The sequence below is a fragment of the Oncorhynchus masou genome, chromosome 6, assembly GCF_036934945.1.
Source record: "Oncorhynchus masou masou isolate Uvic2021 chromosome 6, UVic_Omas_1.1, whole genome shotgun sequence".
Taxonomy (NCBI): Eukaryota; Metazoa; Chordata; class Actinopteri; order Salmoniformes; family Salmonidae; genus Oncorhynchus; species Oncorhynchus masou.
In genome coordinates, this window is record NC_088217.1 from 60,883,585 (window position 1) to 60,903,003 (window position 19,419).

General features: G+C 40.5%; 1 protein-coding gene across 3 annotated transcripts in view; it reads right to left on the minus strand.

Annotated features, from left to right (window-relative positions):
• LOC135542370 (protein MTSS 2-like) overlaps window positions 1-19,419 on the minus strand; it is a 114,017-nt gene that overhangs the window by 86,527 nt on the left and 8,071 nt on the right. For all 3 annotated transcript variants that reach the window (XM_064969296.1, XM_064969297.1, XM_064969295.1), the window contains exons 2-3: window positions 6,357-6,418; window positions 1,124-1,197 (exon numbers count right to left, since the gene is read on the minus strand). In XM_064969296.1, the coding sequence (XP_064825368.1) occupies window positions 1,124-1,197; window positions 6,357-6,418 (136 nt within the window). The remainder of the gene's footprint in view (window positions 1-1,123; window positions 1,198-6,356; window positions 6,419-19,419) is intronic.

Below are 19,419 nucleotides of genomic sequence, written 5' to 3' on the forward strand. Positions count from 1 at the left end.
TCTATATGTTCTGCACGTGCTCCACAAAAACCTGTCCCTGGTAATCACACCTGTACTCAATACAACACATTGAATTTAACTTCACGCTTATTACTGTATAATAGAAAAGGCTACTGAATTATGTTTTTTTGGGTTTCCTCTTATCCAACCTGTGATTGGGCAGGAGGAATGTAGTAAGGAATATGAAATGCATAATGATCTGTGTTTCCATTGTGTCAGTAAGGTAAAAACACACCAGGCTTACATGAAACACTCCCTCTGTTCCTCCCTCTCCCACACCAACCCACCCTCTCCCCCCCACGCCACCTCACCCCCCCTTTCCCACACACCCCCTGTCAATACTTAAGTAAATAAGGTGTGCAAAAATGTATAAAACCAAATGTGGGTAGATGTAGTAGTATAATTTTTTTTCTTGTAATCCTTTTTAGAACAAGGCTGTAAACATAAAATGTGGAAAAAGTCAAGGAGTCTGAATACCTTCCACGAATCACGTGGATGACCTATTTTGAGATCAAAATGGCGAATATCACCGAAAGGTTACGAGTTTGCATCCCTGGGCCCCATTCATAGAGAACAATGGTGAAATGTGAAGGGGGGGGGCCTCTGACCATGTTGTATAACAGCAATGATAATTTCATTAATAATGGATTGTGTCACTTGATCGCTAGCGAGAGAGGGGGGAGTTTGGTCACAGTATCACAACAGATAACCTACACCGACACTATTGTGCTTCAGAGCCATGTTCCTAACTGAAAGCACATGAGCCGAAAACAAGCGTACACACAAATTCCAAACAGTCCTGCAAATCCTCAGATCTCCTGCCCTATGGGCGTTCTCAGTTTTAAGTGTAGGCCAGTGAGAGGGCCCATCCTCTGTTGCTCATCCGACAGCCCCGTTGTACTTCTTAGATGTACACAGAACCGCAGACAAATACTTAGTAGTAGCTTATTAAAGCACCATAGAGCAAAAAATATATATATTCGACTGACCTACTCTGCATCATATTGATAGAGCAATTCATGCCACATAAAAGTTGACTCCCCTTTCACAAACTAGAATTGTCTATGACACCTACTGTGGCTTAAAGAAGCGATGAACAATAGATAGACATCTTTGCCTTTACCTCTTGTTCCAGTCGCCATATCTGCCACCTTCTGAAAGGCATCCAGGAAAGAGCTCGTGACGATGACGGTTGCCCTGAAAGATAAAACAAACAAAAAAGTAATGGAGAAACATTCCATTTAAACCACTCGTGTACACAATAAAACCAGCCTTAGAAGAAACCCTAGACAGGTTTCAGATAAGAATATATGTCATTGCATCATCAGGCTTGAAATCAGTTCACTCGGTTTGCGTGAGCATACTGATTACAATCATTCCAGCTAACATTTTTAAGCATATTGTTTCTAAATCACAGAGTCAAAGAAAGTCAGTCATTACGGGGGAGACAGTGACTGTTTCGATCACAAGACTCAAATCTCATTTAGGAAAACACCTACACGACTATGTCCGAGACCTACTGAATTTTCTTATTGCCCTTCAGATTTCAGTTTCTGGATTTAGACATTCATAACATTGAACTGAGATGTGTTCCCCTAGTGGGTTGGCTTGGGCAGTATACCGGGGTATTTTGAAATACTAACAGTATCATTTTAAATATACTGTACAATTATTTTATATTCGCAAAAAGTACAGTTGAAGTCAGAAGTTTACATACTTAGGTTGGAGTCATTAAAACAAATCTTTCAACCACTCCACAAATTTCTTGTCAACAAACGACAGTTTTGGCAAGTCGGTTAGGACATTACTTTGTGCATGACACAAGTCATTTTTCCAACAACTGTTTACACACAGATTATTTCACTTATAATTCACCATACCATAATTCGTGGGTCAGAAGTATACATACACTAAGTTGACTGTGCCTTTTAAACACCTTGGAAAGTTACAGAAAATGATGTCATGGCTTTAGAAGCTTCTAATAGGCTAATTGACATCATTTGAGTCAATTGGAGGTGTACCTGTGGATGTATTTCAAGGCCTACCTTCAAACTCATTGCCACTTTGCTTGACATCATGGAAAAATCAAAAGAAATCAGACAAGACATCAGAAAAATACATGTAAACCTCCACAAGTCTGGTTCATTCTTAGGAGCAATTTCCAAATGCCTGAAGGTACCACGTTCATCTGTACAATAGTACGCAGGTATAAACACCATGGGACCACGCAGCCGTCATACCACTCAGGAAGGAGACGCGTTGTCTCCTAGAAATGAACGTACTTTGGTGCAAAGAGGTCAAATCAATCCCAGGACAACAGCAAATGACCTTGTGAAGATGCTGGAGGAACAGGTACAAAAGTATCTATATCCACAGTAAAATAAGTCCAATAGTCAAGAAATCAGCATCATGTTGTGGGGGTGCTATGCTGCAGGAGGGACTGGTGCACGTCACAAAATAGATGGCAACATGAAAAAGGAAAAGTATGTGGATATATTGAAGCAACATCTCAAGACATCAGTCAGGAAGTTAAAGCTTGGTCAAAAATGAGACAATGACCCCAAGCATACTTCCAAAGTTGTGGCAAAATGGCTTAAGGACAACAAAGTTAAGGTATTGGAGAGGCCATCACAAAGCCCTGACCTCAATCCTATAGAAAATGTGTGGGCAGAACTGAAAAAGCATGTGCGAACAAGGAGGCCAACAAACCTGACTCAGTTACACCAGCTATGTCAGGAGGAATTGGCCAAAATTCACCGAACGTATTGTGGGAAGCTTGTGGAAGGAAAAATGAAAAATGAAAAACATTTGACCCAAGTTAACCTCTCTGGGATCGTTCGGGAAGCTAGCGTCCCACCTCGCCAACAGCCTGTGAAATTGCAGGGCGCCAAATTCAAAACAAATCTCATAATTAAAATTCCTCAACCATACAAAGTATTTTACACCATTTTAATGTTACACTTCTCGTTAATCCAACCACAGTGTCCGATTTCAAAAAGGCTTTTCGGCGAAAGCAGAACATATTATGTTAGGTCTGCCATTTTCCAACCAAAGAGAGGTGTCACAAAAAGCAGAAATATAGATTAAATGAATCACTAACCTTTGACGATCTTCATCAGATGACACTCCCAGGACTCAATGTTACACAATATATGTATGTTTTGTTTGATCAAGTTCATATTTATATCCAAAAACCTCAGTTTACATTGGCGCCATGCTCGGAAATGCCTCCAAACGATCCAGAGAAATTGCAGAGCCACATCAAATAACAGAAATACTCATCATAAACTTTGATGAAAGATACATGTTTTACATATAATTAAAGAAACTGGTTCTTAATGCAACCGCTGTGTCAGATTTCAAAAAAGCTTTACGGCAAAAGCACAATATTCAATAATCTGAGAACAGCGTTCAGCCACAAAAGCCACAAGCCATCCAATTACCCGCTAAATTGTGGATTCAACAAAAGTCATAAATAGCATTATAAATCTTCACTTACCTTTGCTGATCTTCGTTGGAATGCACTCCCAGGACTTCCACAAGAAATGTTTGTTTTGTTCAATTACATCCATATTTATGTCCAAATACCTCCGTTTTGTTCACACGTTTAGTTCACTATTCCAAAGGCACAATGTGCGAGCGCAAAATCCAGGCGATAAGTCAAAAGAGTTCCATTACAGTTTGTAGAAACATGTCAAACGATGTTTACAATCAATCCTTAGGGTCTTTTTATAATAAATCTTCAATAATATTCCAACCGGACGTACTCATTAGAGGAAAAAGGAACAGCGCGCCCGCATAGTAAACAACTGATTGGCCTCAGCCTAGTCCACTTGTTGAAACAGCTCTTATTTGACACCCTTCCAATAGAAGCCTCAAACAACTTTCTAAAGACTGTTGACATCTGCTGGAAGCCTTGGGAAGTGAAATCTGGCCCCATAGACACAGCATATTGGATAGGCAATCACTTAAATGAAACTAAAAACCTCAGATGTCCCACTTCCTGGTTGGATTTGTCTCAGGTTCTCACCTGCCATATGAGTTCTGTTATACTCAAACATCATTCAAACAGTTTTAGAAACTTCAGAGTGTTTTCTATCCAATACTACTAATAATATGCATATATTAGCATCTGCAACAGAGTAGCAGGCAGTTTACTCTGGGTACCTTATTTATCCAAGCTACTCAATACCGCCCCCCCTGTCACCAAGAAGTTAAACAATTTAAAGGCAATGCTACCAAATACTAATTGAGTGTATGTAAACTTCTGACCCACTGGGAAAGATATAAATGCTGAAATTAATCACTCTTATTTCTGACATTTCACATTCTTAAAATAAAGTGGTGATCCTAACTGACTGAAGACAGGGAATTTGTACTAGGATTAAATGTCCGGAATTGTGAAAAACTGAGTTTAAATGTATTTGACTAAAGTGTATGTAAACTTCCGACTTCAACTGTATATCCAGCCAATCATGTGATATGTTTGTTTAGAATGAGCACATGGAGCAAACGGGATGTGATTATCCACAGTTCAGCAACACAAGGGAGTTGATCAAGTTACATTTGAAAAGCACAACTAATGTTTGCCAGCTAAATATCTTCTAAAGTACAAGTTACCTAAGATGTGCCAAATACAATTCTCATCTCAGGGCTCCAGCTATGCATTTGGTCGAAACCCCTATTACTAGCCTTCACCTGGAATGCTTTTCCAAAAGCCTTGGAGTTCCCACATATGCCAAACCCAGGCGATGCTGGGCCAATTGTGCGCACCCTATGGGACTCCCAACCATGGCCGGATGTGATACAGCCTGGCTTCAAGATGTCCACCATTACTCCTTTACCCAAGAAAGCGAAAGGTAACTGAACTAAATAACTATCACCCCGTAGCACTCACTTCTGTCATCATGAAGTGCTTTGAGAGGCTATTTAAGGATCATAACACCACCTTACCTGACAAACCATTACAATTTGCATACTATTCCAATAGATCCACATATGATGCAATCGCACTGCTCGATCCCATCTAGACACGAGGAATAGCCATGTAAGAATGCTGTTCCTTGACTACAGCTCAGCCTTCAACACCATATTACCCTCCAAGCTCATCATTAAGTTCAGGGCTCTGGGTCTGAACCCCGCCCTGTGCAACTGGGTCCTGGAATTCCTGACAGGCCACAACATAGGTGGCAAATGTAGGAAACCCTTCTACTATGCTGATCCACAACAAGGTTTCTTAGCTCCCTCCGGCTACCACCCAGTTACTCAACCCTGCACACTATGTACATAGTCACTGGTCACTAATAAAGGAACACTGTTCACTTTAATGTTTAAATACTGTTTTACTCATTCCATATGTATATACTGTATTCTAGTCAATGCCATCCTATTTTGTTGTATATACACACACTATCCTAAGTATTCTAAAGACATACTAAATATTCTATCCACATACTGACCATGTTTATAATCACACATCCCAATTCCATTATTTTACTTTTAGATGTCTATTGTTCGATATTACTGCACAAGCTAGGAACAAGGATTTCTCTACGTCAGCAATAACATCTTCAATGTGTGTATGCGACCAATAAACTTTGATTTGATTCATGACAATGCTGTTGTTCAAAGCAGCAAATCACATTGAGTAATATGGGAAATTACCGTTAAATTCTGTTCTGCCTAGTGGCGCTGAACCGGCAAGTGCGGAAAGGTAAGGGGAAAAATAGAGCATTGTCCTATATTTTCAATGCTTGTCGCTTTAAGATATGTGCTCTGAGAAAGTGTTTCCATGAATGTTTATTCTCAGCCAACCACAGACCTCTCAACCTGCATGTAGTAGGCAGGGTGGGAAGAAAAAAAACCACTTGATTCTAATTGGAGATTTCACAACGTCAGTCAAACTGTAGCTGCACTATAAACACTAGCTGTAAATCATTTGCATGGCCTTTATTAGTAATGACGATTCAAAAAGTTAATTATGTAGGCCAATGTACTGTACTAGTAGGCAAATTGCAAGGAAAACCAAAAATATAACCAGAATTAAAAAATTGCATTGAAATGGGTATAAAACACTTTTGACTTGACCTCTCGAACTTGCCCATTATTACTTAAGACTTGCTAAATTGTGACTTGGTCCCATCTCTGCTGTTGACACACTTGTTTATGGCGAATGCTCAAATTAATTGGGTGTGTGTGTTCATCAGTCCTTACTAAAATAATATAGGCCTAAGAAGAAGTCGGGAATTCAAAATCTTATTCTGTTGTCTTTTTATTTGACACATGCACACAGATCCGATTAGCTAATAAATGGATATTCACTGAGAGGGTTTGCAGAGGCAAGGGTTAGCTCTTACCTTAGCTGGGATTGCAGCTTAACTCCTTTGGTTACAAAGTCCTCCCAGGCTGGATAACTAGCCTGCAAAGCAAACAGACACACAACGGGTGGTTACTTAAGTTGGACAACAGTAAATTATTGAAGCAATAGAAAAAACATGTAATGTAAGTAGCAACCATAACATTCTATGAGATTAGAATTGCTTAGATTATTGAAATCAGTCATATTTACTGTCATTTTTTATTGGATGTGGGGAAGATTGACTGTTACTGGGAAAAGGAGTGAGCAGTCAACTACTGTATTCCATCCTGTTCCATCCCTGTGGAACGCTTGACACCTACAGTTGAAGTCGAAAGTTTACATATACCTTAGCCAAATACATTTAAACTCAGTTTCACAATTCCTGACATTTAAATCCTAGTAAAAAATCCCTGTTTTAGGTCAGTTAGGATCACCACTTTATTTTAAGAATGTGAAATGTCAGAAGAGAGTGATTTATTTTAGCTTTTATTAATTTCATCATATTCCCCGTGGGACGTTTACATACACTCAATTAGTTGGTAGCATTGCCTTTAAATTCTTTAACTTGGGTCAAACGTTTCAGGTAGCCTTCCACAAGTTGGGTGAATTTTGGCCCATTACTTCCGACAGAGCTGGTGTAACAGTTAGGTTTGTAGGCCTCCTTGCTCACACAGGCTTTTCAGTTCTGCCCAAATATAGAAAATGTTCAGGTCAGGGCTATGTGATGGCCACTCCAATACCTTGACGTTGTTGCCATTTTGCAACAACTTTGGAGGTATGCTTGGGGACATTGTCCATTTGGAAGACCCATTTGCGACCAAGCTTTAACTTCCTGACTGATGTCTTGAGATGTTGCTTCAACATAATCTGCCTACCTCATGATGCCATCTATTTTGTGAAGTGCACCAGTCCCTCCTGCAGCAAAGCACCCGTGCTTCACGGTTGGGATGGTGTTCTTCGACTTGCAAGCCTCCCCCTTTTTCCTTCAAACATAACGATGGTCATTATTGCCAAAAAGTTTCATCAGACCAGAGGACATTTCTCCAAAAAGTATGATCTTGGTCCCCGTGTGCAGTTGGAAACCGTAGTCTGGCGGTTTTGAAGCAGTGGCTTCTTTCTTGCTGAGCGGCCTTTCAGATTATATCAATATAGGACTCGTTTTACTGTGGATATAGATACTTTTGTACCCGTTTCCTCCAGCATCTTCACAAAGTCCTTTGCTGTTGTTCTGGGGATTGATTTGCACTTTTTGCACCAAAATACATTCATCTCTAGGAGACAGAATGCGTCCTCTTCCTAAGCGGTATGACTGCTGTCTGGTCCCATGGTGTTTATACTTGCGTACTATTGTTTGGACAAATGAACGTGGTACCTTCAGGCGTTTGGAAATTGCTCCCAAGGATGAACCAGACTTGGAGGTCTACAATTTTCTTTGAGGTCTTGGCGGATTTCTTTTGATTTTTCCATAATGTCAAGCAAAGCGGCACTGAGTTTGAATGTAGGCCTTGAAATACATCCACAGGTACACCTCCAAATTGACTCAAATGTCAATTAGCCTATCAGAAGCTTCTAAAGCCATGACATCATTTTCTGGAATTTTCCAAGTTGTTTAAAGGCACAGTCAACTTAGTGTATGTACACTTCTGACTCACTGGAATTGTGATAGTGAATAAGTGAAATAATATGTCTGAAAACAATTGTTGGAAAACATGTCATGCACAAAGTAGATGTCCTAACTGACTTGCCAAAACTATAGTTGAACAACAAAATATGTAGAGTGGTTGAAAAACAAGTTAATGACTCCAACCTAAGTGTATGTAAACTTCCGGCTTCAACTGTATGTGTGGAAAGTAAATAGGTCATCTTTGTTCAACTAAATCTTTATTTTCTCTGCCCCACTCTGAAAGAACCTCATTATTGCAGCTTATTTTAAATGAAAGTCACGTTTCCAATCATGTTGAGTGAAAAACAATGAATGCCAACTCTGTCAGGGTGGAATGGACCATTATTATGAACCAGTCTGTGGTTGAGTAATGACAGTTAATATGAGGAAAAACATTGGTTACATTAATATGAAAATAAATTAATCATCTTTTCTAGAATAGTAGTCGGCTGTATGGATTAATTAACTTTTTTGGATGCCTTTGTCAACAATGTGTACGCAACGCAGGCGCACAGTGGATGGAGGGGGTATATTTATGATAACTATTATTCTTTTTGTAAATTATGCCCTGCTCACAAGGCCCCTTGTTGGTGTGAGGCCTGAGGCAATTGCCTCTCCTTACCTAATGGCAAGTCCGCGACTGGTTATGTCATAGCTAATAAATTAAGTAAATTAGTAAATTATAGTAAATATTGATACATTACTGGCTCAAACACTTAAATCTTCAAAGATTACAATTATTGGGTGATAGTCATTTCATAACCAAAGCGGAGGGGACAACAAAAACATAGGAAACATTGGCACCCCATAATCTGGTAGTGAGTTGGTAGATGCCTATACATCATTTACACACGTCAGCTCCAACTCATGAGCTTCATCAGCTGCAGATTTTTTATTTAGAATGGAAAATTAATGTGTTTAGCAAACGTTAGTAGAGCCCGAACGATAAGGCATTTTTGGATCCGATACCGATTTTAGAGTGGAAATATTCACCCGCAGATATACAGTGCTCAAAAAATAAAGGGAACACTAAAATAACACATCCTAGATCTGAATGAAATATTCTTCTAAATACTTTTTTGTTTACATAGTTGAATGTGCTGACAACAAAATCACACAAAAATTATCAATGGAAATCAAATTTAGCAACCCATGGAGGTCTGGATTTGGAGTCACACTCAAAATTAAAGTGGAAAACCACAATACAGGCTGATCCAAATTGAATGTCCTTAAAACAAGTCAAAAATTAGGCTCAGTAGTGTGTGTGGCCTCCATGTGCCTGTATGACATCCCTACAACGCCTGGGCATGCTCCTGATGAGGTGGCGGATGGTCTCCTGAGGGATCTCCTCCCAGACCTGGACTAAAGCATCCGCCAACTCCGGGACAGTCTGTAGTGCAACGTGGCGTTGGTGGATGGAGCGAGACATGATGTCCCAGATGTGCTCAATTGGATTCAGGTCTGGGGAACGGGCGGGCCAGTCCATAGCATCAATGCCTTCCTCTTGCAGGAACTGCTGGCACTCCAGCCACATGAGGTCTTGCATTGTCTTGCATTAGGAGGAACCCAGGGCCAACCGCACCAGCATATGGTCTCACAAGGGGTCTGAGGATCTCATCTCGGTACCTAATGGCAGTCAGGCTACCTCTGGCGATCATATGGAGGGCTGTGCGGCCCTCCAAAGAAATGCCACCCCACACCATGACTGACCCACCACCAAACCGGTCATGCTGGAGGATGTTGCAGGCAGCAGAACGTTCTCCACGGCGTCTCCAGACTGTCACATGTGCTCAGTGTGAACCTGCTTTCATCTGTGAAGAGCCAGTGGCGAATTTGCCAATCTTGGTGTTCTCTGGCAAATGCCATACGTCCTGCACGGTGTTGGGCTGTAAGCACAACCCCCACCTGTGGACGTCAGGCCCTCATAACACCCTCATGGAGTCTGTTTCTGACCGTTTGAGCAGACACATGCACAGTTGTGGCCTGCTGGAGGTCATTTTGCAGGGCTCTGGCAGTGCTCCTCCTGCTCATCCTTGCACAAAGGCAGAGGTAGCGGTCCTGCTGCTGGGTTGTTGCCCTCCTACAGCCTCCTCCACATCTCCTGATGTACTGGCCTGTCTCCTGGTAGCGCCTCCATGCTCTGGACACTACGCTGACAGACACAGCAAACCTTCTTGCCACAGCTCGCATTGATGTCCGATCCTGGATGAGCTGCACTACCTGAGCCACTTGTGTGGGTTGTAGACTCCGTCTCATGCTACGACTAAAGTGAAAGCACCGCCAGCATTCAAAAGTGACCAAAACATCAGCAATGAAGCATAGGAACTGAGAAGTGGTCTGTGGTCATCACCTGCAGAACCACTCCTTTATTGGGGGTGTCTTGCTAATTGCCTATAATTTCCACCTGTCTATTCCATTTGCACAACAGCATGTGAAATTTATTGTCAGTGTTGCTTCCTATGTGGACAGTTTGATTTCATAGAAGTGTGATTGACTTGGAGTTACATTGTGTTGTTTAAGTGTTCCCTTTATTTTTGTTGAGCAGTGTATATCTGTTGATATTTATTGTTATTATAATAGCTGGAATAAAAATATCTATCGATTGCGCTTAAAAACAGACCTACAAAAAAAAGATACGCCAGAAGCTTGTTTCTTAAATTTGAGGAAAAAAACAAAAACTGTAAGCAGCACCAGAAAGACAAAGCTTTTTTTAAATGGAAAAACTGTGTTACTCTAGTGAAAGTAAGAAACTGCACAGATTCCAGCAAAATAATTGCCTCTGAAGACTGAGCTGCCTCATGCTAGCCAGCTGGAAAACAATGACAATACATGTAATTTATAGGTATTTATTTATACTATACAAAAATCTCAACATGTAAAGTGTTTCATCAGCTGAACGAAAAGATCCCAGAAATGTTCCATACATAGAAAAGGCATATTTCAAATTGTGCACAAATTTATTTACATCCCTGTTAGTGAGCATTTACTTTTTGCCAAGATAATCCATCCCCCTGACAGGTGTGGCTTATCAAGAAGCTGATTAAACAGCATGATCATTACTCAGGTAAACCTCTTGCTGGGAACAATAAAATGCTACTAAAATGTGCAGTTTTGTCACACAACACATCTCAAGTTGAGGGAGCGTGAAATTGGCATGCTGACTGCAGGAATGTCCACCAGAGCCGTTGCCAGAGAATTTAATGTTAATTTCAATACCATATCCCACCTCCAGCGTCATTTTAGAGAATTTGTCAGTACATCCAATAAGCCTCACAACAGCAGACCACATGTATGGCGTTGTGTGGGTGAGTGGTTTGCTGATGTCAACGTTGTGAACAGAGTGCCCCATGTTGGCTGTGGGGTTATGGTATGGGCAGACGAAGAAACGCCATTGCATGTTATCGATTGTGGCACGCTGCATGAGGCAAATGGTGGTCATGCCAGATACTGACTGGTTCTCTGATCCACGACCCTACTTTTTTTTTTAAGGCATCTGTGACCAACCGATGCATATCTGTATTCAAAGTCTAATTTCATTTGTCACATGCGCCAAATACAACTTACCCTGTGTTGGTTTCTGAGAATATGAAATATACTTATTCATGTCACTGAGGGAGAGAGGGTAATGTATAACGCTTACATTATATCAGGTGTCCTATTGAAATATTGAGTGCAGGGAAGTGATCATCTGGCAGGCATTGATAAGTGGAGAGCACATTGGATTAGTGATGGGGGGGGGGGGGGCTGAGATCAGGTCAGGGGATACGGACCATAAAAGTTTATCCTGCCTAGCAGTAAAGATACAATGTTTGTTCAGATGTGTAAGAGGAGACTCAGTCTAGGAGGAAGGGTTAAATATCAGTGCTTGTGTTTAAATGTGTTTGTCTAATGTAGCTGTATTGACCCTCTGGGATGAATAAACTTGGTTAAGCTTTCATAAAAAGCTTTTTCGTAAAAAAACTGATACTAAGAATCAGAACCTAACACCTGAAATGCTTACTTCCAAGCCCCCAACTCTTCCTTCATCTGCATTGTTGGTGAACTTCTCTAGGATAGGGGGCAGCATTTCGAATTTTGGATGAAAAGCATGCCCAAATTCAACTGCCTGCTACTCATCCCCAGAAGATAAGATATGCATATTATTAGTAGATTTTGATAGAAAACACTGAAGTTTCTAAAACTGTTTGAATCATGTCTGTGAGTAAAACAGAACTTATGTAGCAGGCAAAACCCAGAGGACAAACCAGTCAGATTCTCTTTGAGGTCACTCTTTTCAATGGGTTTTCATTGGGAATCCAGATCTAAGGGACTTGCAATTTTATTGATTATTTATGTTAAATAAAAAACCTAAAGTTGTATTACAAAAGTTGTTTGAAATGTTTTGGCGAAGTTTACATTTAACTTTTGATATATTTTGTAGTCAAGTTCCGCAAGTTGGAACCGGTGTTTTTCTGGATTAAACGCGCCAAATAAATGGACATTTTGGATATATATGGACGGAATTCATCAAACAAAATGACTATTTGTTATGTTTATGGGACATATTGGAGTGCCAACAGAAGAAGCCCGTCAAAGGTAAGGCATGATTTATATTTTTATTTCTGCGTTTTGTGTCGCGCCTGCAGGGTTGGAAATATGTTCTCGCTCTTTTGTTTACGGAGGTGCTATCCTCAGATAATAGCACTGTTTGCTTTCGCCGAAAAGCCTTTTTGAAATCTGACATGTTAGCTGGATACACAACACAAGTAGCTTTAATTTTGTATCTTACATGTGTGATTTCATGAAAGTTAGATTTTTATAGGAATTTATTTGAATTTGGCGCTCTGCATTTTCTCTGGCTTTTGGCCAAGTGGGACGTTACCGTCCCACATATCCCAGAGAGGTTTTAAGAAAACACATTTACTAAATAAACTAAAGTTTTTAAAAAGTACAGGGGCTATGTACAGGGGGAACAGGTACAGAGTCAATGTACAGGTTAGTCAAGGTAATTTGTATATATAGGTAGGGGTAAAGGGACTATGCATAGATAATGAACAGTGAGTAGCAGAGGGGGGGGGGGTATCCGTATTGACTGACCTTCATGTCTTAAAGTAATGGGCTGTCATTTCTCTTCTTATTTGAGCTGTTCTTGCCATAATATGGACTTGGTCTTTTACCAAATAGGGCTGTCTTCTGTATACCACCCCTACCTTGTCACAAAACTGACTGACTCAAACACATTAAGGAAAGAAATTCCACAAATGAACTTAAGGCACACTTATTAATTGAAATGCATTCCAGGTGACTAGAGCATAAATCTGGTTGAGAGAATCCCAAGAGTGTGCAAAGCTATCATCAAGGCAAAGGGAGGCTACTTTGAAGAATCTCAAATACATTGATTTGTGTAACACTTTTGATCACGACATTGTAGTATCCTAAGAGACTTCTTAGATTGATGACTCATGACAGCCAAGTACGGTTTAGTATTTAATTGGAACTTAGAATAACATGCTCTAATGTACCTGGCTTAAGCTACCTGAAGCTTTCTTAAATCACAGTTATATAGGCAGACAAAGGAAACGGCTAGCGGAACGCAAACCCCGGTCTTGGGTCAGTACCGCCATCTATTGGTAAACAAATATACCAGGTTACTACATGCATTACTCCATGTGTTATTTCATAGTTTGTCTATATTATTATTCTACAATGCAGAAAATAGTAAAAAGAAAAACCCTTGTCCAAACTTTTGTCTGGTACTGTAGGTACCAGCTGTAGTCAAACAGCACTCACGTAGGTGTTCCTTATGTCTGGCCCTTCTTTGGACACTGTGTTGACAACCCTCCAGGCAAGCTTCAATGCCATACAACTCTCCTTCTGTGGTCTCCAATTGCTCTTAAATACAAGTAAAACTAAATGCATGCTCTTCAACCGATCGCTGCCTGCACCTGCCAGCCTGTCCAACATCACTACTCTGGACGGCTCTGAATACGTGGACAACTACAAATACCTAGGTGTCTGGTTAGACTAAACTCTCCTTCCAGACCCACATCAAACATCTCCAATCCAAAGTTAAATCTAGAATTGGCTTCCTATTTCACAACAAAGCATCCTTCACTCATGCTGCCAAACATACCCTTGTAAAACTGACCATCCTACCAATCCTCGACTTCTGCGATGTCATTTACAAAATAGCCTCCAATACCCTACTCAACAAATTGGATGCAGTCTATCACAGTGCCATCCATTGTCACCAAAGCCCCATATAGTACCCCCCATTGCGACCTGTACGTTCTCGTTGGCTGGCCCTCGCTTCATACTCGTCGCCAAACCCACTGGCTCCATGTCATCTACAAGACTCTACTAGATAAAGTCCCCCCTTATCTCAGCTCGCTGTTCACCATAGCATCACCCACCTGTAGCACACGCTCCAGCAGGTAGATCTCTGGTCATTTGATTTGCAGTTTTCTAAAGCAGTTGGTGTGCTAGCATTTTCCCTGATTTCTCTCCATGTTCATCATTTTTGTAATGAGATTTACTAATTACATTTTTGGCTTGTCGATTTGAAAGATCAAACTGCCTTTAGTGTCTAACGTTGTTTTAGTAAATCTGCAGATGAATATGTTCCCCTAGGCACTGAATATTGCACTTCCTTAGTCTATACGTGAGAAGGTCTTAACTGTTAAGAAAAAAATAAAAATAAAATACACCTGAGCTGTGAGATTGCAGAAACCAATTTGGTGCATAAATGTTAGCCAACAGTCTTCCTACTACAATAATGAAACTGCCTGCCGAGTCTGCCTCTACACTTGACATTGCGAATGGTATGTTTTTACTAATTAAAATGGCTGCTTCTCTAGTTTTAAAATGATGATTGACCGATACATCCTTTTAAACGAGAGTGGTCGAAAATGCGGAACTGTGTCTCCTGAAGGCAATATCTACTTTAAGGTGATTTAAATGAGAAAGAAGCCTTTTACGTTTCACTGTGTGACTTAAAGATTTAACATTCCAGCTAGCAAAAGTGACTGCGCAACCAGCTGTTCCTCAAATGATATTAGGCCTAGCCATATAAAGTCAGGTGGGAAAGGGAGTTGTCAGATTACAATAACTAATCAATTAAAAGAAATGCCAAAAATAGCAAACAAAAAAGTTGCAGAATAAAGAAACAATACTCAAATCTGGTATGAAAAAGAAAACCCACCCGTGTCACCTAATAGAACAAAGTAACCGCTAATCCCCACGCAAAGATATCAAAACAAATGTGCTTGAAGTAGGGAACACTAAACGTATCGAATAGAGAGCCCTGCTGAAAGTGTGAAGTATATAAAACAAGTTGAGCATAATAAATACTTATTTACAACCCAAAACTAGGCCATTTTAAAAGTATAAAACATTTTATAAATCACCTTACAGCAATACCACTAAGTTAACAGCAACGTCTTTAAAGACATTAGGTAAACTAATAATAATAGAACTGTGCTTCATATACCCTGGATACGGGTACCATCATTAAATAGAAACAAGCAGCTTCATGGTAATAACATAAAACGTTACAACAAAAGGAGATTTGACTCACCAGATAAGGCACTAATGTTAACAATATCAACTGATACTGTATAGCATTGCCAGTGGTATCTACAAAAAAGTGAGTCTGCAGTGGTAGACATTTGTCCATTACCCTAATCGTCAAATAGGTGAACATTCAGCCATTTACTTCGTCCGACCTCGCTAGAATGTTTGCCTTTATGAAGGCCATCGCCTTATGAGGGTTTTGGAACTCTTTCTCGGTGCCGATGTGTTATACGGAGACGGGCAGGAAAAGTCACACCATTCCGAGGTCCGTCCACAGAGCAGACCTTTGACAACGTAGATAGCAGCACGGTCAAGAGCAACGCTGGGGGCAAACTCTTGGAAGATAAACATATGTGTTCTGATGCATCGTACTGGGCCAAATTCTCTTGCATGCCAAAGAATATCAATACCATCCTGAGTGTAGTTTAGCCACAATGAAGCAAGATTTTCCGCCAGGCTTTCTTGCTTGAGAGCCCCGATGTGAGCGGTCCACAAGGACGTATTTATCCAATTTGAGCGCTTCCTTCAATAACTTTGAGGCCGATGAAGGAGAACTTGAGCCCGGGTCCTCAACTACCCCATGATCCTGATATTGTATCATAACATTTAAATTTGTAAATATATGCATTGTTCCTTAAGGCTAGATACATCAGTTTCAAGCTTCTTAACCGTGGTTTGAAGCATAGTCGTGTTGTCTGAGCATGTTGACAAGCCTTGTTCAATGTTGGAGACAGTTTTCTTAACTGTATCCAGATCAGTACAAAACATTGCTGGATGCATGCGAGTTCATTATTGACTGCTTGTAACTCAGACTTAATAAAATGTAAGTTGTCACTGAGCGCCTCCTTGAGCATAGAAGAAATGCCCGCTCTGAGGGCAGCAAAAAGCTCGGCCTGCAAATCCTCAGTGTTAATTTTTTCGCTGAGCCGAGGGGAAGAGCCGCTGCTTCCACTTGTTAAAGAACTTGAGCCGAGTATGCTCTTTTGTCAGTTCTCCGCTGAACTTAAACTTTTTATTTTAATGCGTAAATGGTGCAATACCTGCAAAAGTTTAACAAAGTAAAGCATGTCATTCAAAGGCTGTGATACCTAGTTTTCGGGTGAAAGCGCAAAGAAAGTATTAAATAAATGCAATTTCAGCAGGAGCTCAGAAAAACGTGACCTACCCCATGGCTTGCTCACTAGCACTCCCATGTTTTAATTTTTGCCATGGAAAAGTGTATTAAATAATTCCTTCATTCAATGACCTAGGGATGAAATGGCTATGATGTTTATATAATGTACAGTGCCTTGCAAAAGTATTCGGCCCCCTTGAACGTTGCGACCTTTTGCCACATTTCAGGCTTCAAACAAAGATATAAAATTGTATTTTTTTGTGAAGAATCAACAACAAGTGGGACACAATCATGAAGTGGAATGACATTTATTGGATTTTTAAACATTTTTAACAAATCAAAAACTGAAAAATTGGGCGTGCAAAATTATTCAGCCCCCTTAAGTTAATACTTTGTAGCGCCACCTTTTGCTGCGATTACAGCTGTAAGTCGCTTGGGGTATGTCTCTATCAGTTTTGCACATCGAGAGACTGAAATTTTTTCCCATTCCTCCTTGCAAAACAGCTCGAGCTCAGTGAGGTTGGATGGAGAGCATTTGTGAACAGCAGTTTTCAGTTCTTTCCACAGATTCTCGATTGGATTCAGGTCTGGACTTTGACTTGGCCATTCTAACACCTGGATATGTTTATTTTGAACCATTCCATTGTAGATTTTGCTTTATGTTTTGGATCATTGTCTTGTTGGAAGACAAATCTCCGTCCCAGTCTCAGGTCATTTGCAGACTCCATCAGGTTCTTCCAGAATGGTCCTGTATTTGGCTCCCTCCATCTTCCCATCAATTTTAACCATCTTCCCTGTCCCTGCTGAAGAAAAGCAGGCCCAAACCATGATGCTGCCACCACCATGTTTGACAGTGGGTATGGTGTGGTCAGGGTGATGAGCTGTGTTGCTTTTACGCCAAACATAACGTTTTGCATTGTTGCCAAAAAGTTCAATTTTGGTTTCATCTGACCAGAGCACCTTCTTCCACATGTTTGGTGTGTCTCCCAGGTGGCTTGTTGCAAACTTTAAACAACACTTTTTATGGATATCTTTAAGAAATGGCTTTCTTCTTGCCACTCTTCCATAAAGGCCAGATTTGTGCAATATACGACTGATTGTTGTCCTATGGACAGAGTCTCCCACCTCAGCTGTAGATCTCTGCAGTTCATCCAGAGTGATCATGGGCCTCTTGGCTGCATCTCTGATCAGTCTTCTCCTTGTATGAGCTGAAAGTTGAGGGACGGCCAGGTCTTGGTAGATTTGCAGTGGTCTGATACTCCTTCCATTTCAATATTATCGCTTGCACAGTGCTCCTTGGGATGTTTAAAGCTTGGGAAATCTTTTTGTATCCAAATCCGGCTTTAAACTTCTTCACAACAGTATCTCGGACCTGCCTGGTGTGTTCCTTGTTCTTCATGATGCTCTCTGCACTTTTAACGGACCTCTGAGACTATCACAGTGCAGGTGCATTTATACGGAGACTTGATTACACACAGGTGGATTGTATTTATCATCATTAGTCATTAAGGTCAACATTGGATCATTCAGAGATCCTCACTGAACTTCTGGAGAGAGTTTGATGCACTGAAAGTAAAAGGGCTGAATAATTTTGCACGCCCAATTTTTCAGTTTTTGATTTGTTAAAAAAGTTTGAAATATCCAATAAATGTCGTTCCACTTCATGGTTGTGTCCCACTTCTTGTTGATTCTTCACAAAAAAATACAGTTTTATATCTTTATGTTTGAAGACTGAAAGGTGGCAAAAGGTCGCAAAGTTCAAGGGGGCCGAATACTTTCGCAAGGCACTGTATATCTATTTGAAAAAATATTCCGTGTTCAGGGGAGATCTAGACAGTATAGGAGTTACTTTTCAATTAGACTAGTCTGAGATTATTATTATTTTTATGTAACTGTCAATTAGGCCAGTATTGAAGAGCAGAGAATTTTGAGTGCTTGAGAGATGGTTTTACAACTGGAGTTTTATTTTTTATTTTACCTTTATTTGACTAGGAAAGTCACTTAAGAACAAATTCTTATTTTCAATGACGGCCGAGGAACAGTGGGTTAACTTCCTGTTCAGGGGCAGAACGACAGATTTGTACCTTGTCAGCTCGGGGATTTGAACTCGCAACCTTCCGGTTACTAGTCCAACACTAACCACAAGGCTACCTTGCCGCCCCGAGTATGCATCATTGGTTTTACAAACTGTGCAACCGTATTAACTACGTGTGGGTAATTTGCCAAAATACAGTTCAGGACATCGGACATGACATTAAAGCACACTAATAGCTCAATTGTTAACTAGCTAGATAACCAGCCAATATGTTTTGTATTGGCTGTTTATTTTACCTGGTGCGCAAATGTCTCTCCTCTAGCAAGGGCCCACACGCAGGTGATGCACACACCATTACATTTCATTGCTGACCAAAAATGTGCAATTATTGCTAGTGAGTTATTTGCCCAGTTATCAACAACAAATGTGCAAACGCAGCTAAGTTCACTTTGATCTCAAAAATGCATCTTGTGACTGCATGATTGAAAGATTGACAGGCATGAGCAATGCAGGCCTACAATAATTATACTCCGATGCGCTCTAGAGAGATTGAGGACAGTGAGCAAAACATTGCTGCCGGAGGACATTTTGATCCGTTTCAGATTATGAGCAGAGTATCCTAATTTTTTGATAGTGATGTGATTGTTTTTTTACTTGTCCATTCAGAGAACTTAAATCTATAATCTAGTTCAACAACT